Raw genomic sequence first — 5489 nt, 5'->3', positions numbered from 1 at the left:
TGTAGAGTTTTATAGCCTGAAGTTAAACGAACTGGAATGAATGGTTCTCATGAATGAATATCCGATACGTTTCAGAGTAATTACGCTTCGAATGTCACTAACAAAAGTAGAGAATTTAAAACCAATGTTATTTTTCTTATACTTTGTAGACAGGTGTTATCTACAAAAAACTCAAAATGCTCTGAGCTTCTTTGCACCCCTTTGTTGCCAATTTTCAGTGCTTGTTGTAGAATATACTATGTATATCTTGTCCCTCAGATGGTCAATTTTTCAAGGAATTTTGATGGGTGATACACACAGAGTCTGGCTAATATATTTCTGTCTTTACACTTGACTTACGTGTCTTTACTTGACAAAACTTACACTTGAAGCTAGCGCAATCTAAACTTTTGTTAATAATGCATTTTTTTCAAAAAAATATGCAAGTATTTTTTTTTTTCAAATTTCTTTTGAAAAGAGATATTTTTAAGATAGAAGCAAAGCATTTTTCAATCTTGAAAAGTTTGCAAGTTTTTTTAACACAAAAACTGCATCGTATGAGCACTGTTTTCCTTACATTTAATACAATTTAATTGATTTGCTTAAGAGCATTTACGCCAATAAGAATCAGCAATTTGAATTAAGAATGCTTATAGCAATTTTATAGCTACCTGAGTATGTTTAAAATCATAACTTCTTTCACTCGTTTAAACTGGATGAAAGTAATGAGAATTGAAATCTAAAATCGATATTGTATCATCTTAAACTTTCCTATTTTCGTTTCTTTTAAATCTGATGTGTATATCCTTAAACAATCAAGATTCTATTTTTACGCGTTCGGGTGATCATTTCACGATTAATTAAAATTTTCACTTTTTTACATTATTTTTTATGATATTACACACAAAGGAGGTATTCGCCAGTTAAGCAAGACAAGAAGACATTAATAAAATCTTTTCCAAAAAGTTAATCTAAGGAAATTATTGCTATTGGTATTTGTCTTCATATGAAAACAACAAATAGGTTTTTTTTTTCCAAATGGGATTATTAAAAATCGCAATTATTTTTTTTCATTTACATCAATCACATTTAAATCGGTGTCAAGTATTTATAGAAACCACCTTAATGTGTAAATTTTGTGTTCCTTCACTGGTAAAAGCTGTTCCTTCACCTGGTCTTCTTACAAGTTGTTACTTGAACCTCCAAAACTTTTAAACAATATTATGTAAGTTCGCTACAGTTTTTTACGTAATTTGCAATTAGTAGCAAATATGTTGACACTGTCATTTAACTGAAATTACGAATTTTGAAATTAATATGATTTTTTAAAAGGCAAGCGAAGCTTAAGTTTTCCTTCACTGGTTAGTTTACCCTATTAACTTTTTTTTTATTTTAAAAACCGTTTTGCTTTTATTTCTCCGTCTAAAAGAATGGAAGTTAAGATGATTTAAAACAAAGAACATCTTGGTTAATTTTTAAAATAATAACTGGTTAAAACGAATTTTATAGTTATTATTCATTCTGAGTGCAAAATCTTAAAATATTTTAGTTAAAATTATGCAAGGATATTTTCGATACATGTGTATATATGCTCCAGGGCCGGATTAACCTATAGGCACAATAGGCACGTGCCTAGGGCCTACGAAATTCAAGGGCCTACGAAAAACTTGGGAGAAAAAAATTTGTTGACAAAAATAATTTAGCTTTAAAAACAACAAGTGTATTTTGCACAAAATTATGAAGATACAAATAAAAATATAATATTTTTCGGTAATAAATTATTTTGCAGAATCTTATGATTTAATATATTACTTTTTTGCGATTTTTGGATGCAACGAAATCTTGTATTATGCTGTCGAATTCCAAACTACGCAAAATGTCGTATTCAATAGACATAAGTGCGAGCGATGCCAAACGATCTTGATTCATTGTTGAACGCAAATAATTTTTATAAATTTTAACCTGGAGAAAGATCTTTCTCCTTCTGCATTTGATCCAAGAATCGACAAATATATTCTTAATGCAATATGAACGTTAGGAAAAGTATTCACTAGTTTATCTTTAACATGGTTATCGATCGAACTAATCATAATGGTATTATCGATATCGACTGCAATATCGGCAGTATGTCGGTATTGCAGATAAAGTTCGATAAACAATTTTGTAAATTAAAATCCATATTAATAAAAATGTAAAAAAAAATATGTAAGAAAATTTTAGCATATATTTTGAAAAGAGGGGAGGGGGGAAGGGCCCAAAAACGGGTATGCCTAGGGCCCACGAAAGGTATAATCCGGCTCTGTGCTTAGGGCCTACGAAAGGTATAATCCGGCTCTGATATGCTCCCTTTTATTAACTCGATATTGTGCTGAGTAGACAAAAAAAAGTCTCATTTTAAGTCATTGGTAAATAAAGACGCATTTAATATTTATTTTTTAGGTGCACAATTTTACAAGAAAGGAGAGATCTGGGAGTCTGTTACTTTGCTTAACAATCCTTGAAAAGAAGTAAAGATCCTAAAGAAGCCAATATGACACTTCTTCATCTCGCCACCGGATCAGGCCAATCAGATGTCGTTAAAGATTTAATTGAAGCGGGGATTGATGTAAATGAGCCTGATGAGCATGGAGCCCGACCCATTCATCTGGCTTCAATGCTTGGTTTTGAGGAAGTTCTTAAAACCTTACTGGATAATGGTGCGATTTATAATTGTACTGATAAATATAATAACACGCCAATGAATCTCGCTGGCACCGAAAATATAAAAGAATTACTTAAAAAAATAAAGAACTTTTTTTTATCTGTCAAAAGCAACGATATTTCAAGTGTAAAATCATTTATTGAGAAAGGTGTTAGCGTTAACGCCAAAGATGCTACGAAAGCTTCACCATTGCATTATGCTGCCTGGAAAGGAAACTTAGAAATTGCAAATCTTTTGATTAAAAATGGCGCAAATCCCGATTCGATCGGGAAAAATGACTACACAGCTCTACATTATGCTTCAAAATTCAACAACTTTGAAATAGTAAAACTGCTGTTAGAGAATGGTGCAATATACAATAGTTTGTCAACCAATAAAAAAGTTGCTCTTGAACTTGCTAAAGAAAAAAGTGTTATTGAGTTATTAAGATTAATCGATACTTCTTTTGAAAATGTTCAAACATCTAATTACGATGATATTTTGCAAGTTCTTGAAAAACTTCGTGGCACAACTACCATGAAAGCTATAGCAAAAGCGAAAAACAAAGAGAAGAAAACAATAATAAATTGTGCCATAGACAGTAATTTTCCTAAATTGAGGCAATTGTATTGTATCATTTTTGACGATACTGGTAGTCATGTTTACAAGACTAAAAAATGCTTTACTGATGAAGATTATGATAAAGCTTTACGCACACAAATGTTTTTACATGAGAAATTATCGCAAACGAAAGGTTTTGATAACCCTATCACTTTAGAAGCTGAAGATAGAATACCCCAAATTCTCTATGAGCAACAGAAGCACCAGAAAGCATTAGAAGTGTGTCAAAATATTTTACAAAAAAGAATAAAGATTTTTGGATCGAATAACAAATATTCCCTACGAATGAAAGCGTTTTTGGCTCAAGTTTTGAATACACTAGGACAAAGCTCAAAGGCGATCGAGATTTTCGAAGATGTATACAAAAAGCAACTTGAATTATTGGGTTCAGATAATTTAGAAGTTCTGACGACTTTATCAAACATGGCGGGAGCTTATAACAATCTTAATAGACATGAAGAAGCTTTGGGGGCTGATGAGACTGTTTTTAAAACGTACCTTAAACTATTTGGTCCAAAAGATTCCAGAACTTTAATTGCGCACGGTAATGTTGGACGATCTTTAAAGCAAGTATGTAAACTCGATGAAGCTATTTCTGTGTTAAAGTTTGTTCATGAGGAAATGAAAGAAGTATTAGGTCCATTTCATGCAAAAACTCAGGATGTACTTGGCAATTTACATGCTGCGTTGCACATGAAAAGCCATTCGCGCGAGGCTTTGGATGAATTAAGAGAAGTTTTAAAAATACAAAGAAATAACTTAGGCTCACACCATGCTCTAACGTTGAATGCAGAACAAAATTTGTGTGAGGCATTAGTTTACGAACAGGAATTCAATGAACTTCTGCATATTTTAGAAGAGAGGGTTAGGGAACGGAAATCTTTATTAGGAGAAAATCATCCATATGTTGTTTTCTCAGAAAATCTGATAAATTCCCTCGAAATTTGGTTTATTGATGTTTAGATTACATGGTTTCCCTTTTATGAGAGAAAATGATTTTTTCTAACCACAAAGAAAAAATTTATAGTGCATTCAAAATTTTTATTTTTCTATTGATAATATTTTACTATAACATATGAAGGAATGAAATTAAAATTTAAAAGCAATTCATTTACACACATATATACACAGATTTGGGTTTGGAAAAGTGGTTTCAAATTATAGCAGTGATGGCAAAAAGAAAATTGAACTTTTTTAATAGATGAAAACAATGATACATGTTCAAAGTTAGTTGGATATTTCTTAACGTCTAAAGAAAATTTAATGATTGTGAACGAACAATGAAAATTTTGCCTATTATGTCTAAATATATTGTACGAATATACTATAGAAATTTTTTGTTCACCGATATATTGTGGATGTGGTAATGATAAATCGAATGAGAACGTACAATGTAGAAAGTTACAATAGGTTAAGATTAAAAAAAAGAGTTACAAAATGTTAATTGAAAACCAATAAAATCTGCTACAGGGTTCTCAGCTAAATATTTTTAAAAAAAATTTTGATCGAATGCTAGTTTTAACAACTCATTATCCTTTTACGGCGCTTTTGGTTTCAAACCAAAGGTCTCATTTAATGGTAAAAAGACTTTTTTTCTCTTCAATTTTTGGTTACTTAACTTTTTTCTTAATGTCTACTTCTCAATAATTGTTTCAGTCAAAACTAAGCAAATATAATAGTTTTCCTTAAATAGTTTTTGGTCGCGAAATCGCTGCAGCTACTGCCTATTAATAAAAAAACTTCTTTTAATTTCCTGCTTTCGGAATTTTGAGCAATATTTCAAATCAACACGCTATTGTTTTTTTAAGAGATTCTTATAATAATGTTTATGTTATTGCAATGATAATATTGTTTTGCTATTGATAATGTATTAATAATAAATTAATAATGATTTGTATAGTTAATAAATTGATAATGATTTATATTGATAACGATTTCAGTTTTTGTATTAGTGTTGACCTAAGAAGAGTTTCTTTTTAAAAAATTGAAATCCCATGGAACCTTTTTTTCATCAATAGTTTTGTTACCTTATTATAGATAATTTTTATATTGCATGAAGCTTGATCAAAAATAAAATGCTTGTTTATTACCATTTTTTTTCCACATAAAGAACTTAGTGGATGAAGGAGGCAATTAACTTTTTCAGAGATATTTAATAATCATTGAAAATGATCCAAAATTGACGAATAAATGTGAATATGTTTGATGT

The 5489-nt window shown here is 30.3% G+C and overlaps 1 protein-coding gene across 1 annotated transcript; it reads left to right on the top strand.

Moving 5' to 3' along the window:
* Positions 1-2361: 2361 nt before the first annotated feature.
* Positions 2362-5261, top strand: LOC107451894 (uncharacterized). The gene has a single exon (XM_043056828.2). The coding sequence runs from the start codon at positions 2510-2512 to the stop codon at positions 4241-4243; it is 1734 nt and encodes a 577-aa protein (XP_042912762.1). The 5' UTR covers positions 2362-2509; the 3' UTR covers positions 4244-5261.
* The last annotated feature ends 228 nt before the right edge of the window (positions 5262-5489 follow it).

This window comes from Parasteatoda tepidariorum, chromosome 9 (assembly GCF_043381705.1).
Source record: "Parasteatoda tepidariorum isolate YZ-2023 chromosome 9, CAS_Ptep_4.0, whole genome shotgun sequence".
Lineage (NCBI taxonomy): Eukaryota > Metazoa > Arthropoda > Arachnida > Araneae > Theridiidae > Parasteatoda > Parasteatoda tepidariorum.
Note: the sequence above shows the minus strand (reverse complement) of the source record. Positions and strands in the feature narration are given on the sequence as shown.

Coding starts and splice junctions, on each gene's coding strand:
- LOC107451894 (XM_043056828.2), top strand. CDS start 2,510: ATGACACTTCTTCATCTCGCCACCGGATCAGGCCAATCAGATGTCGTT.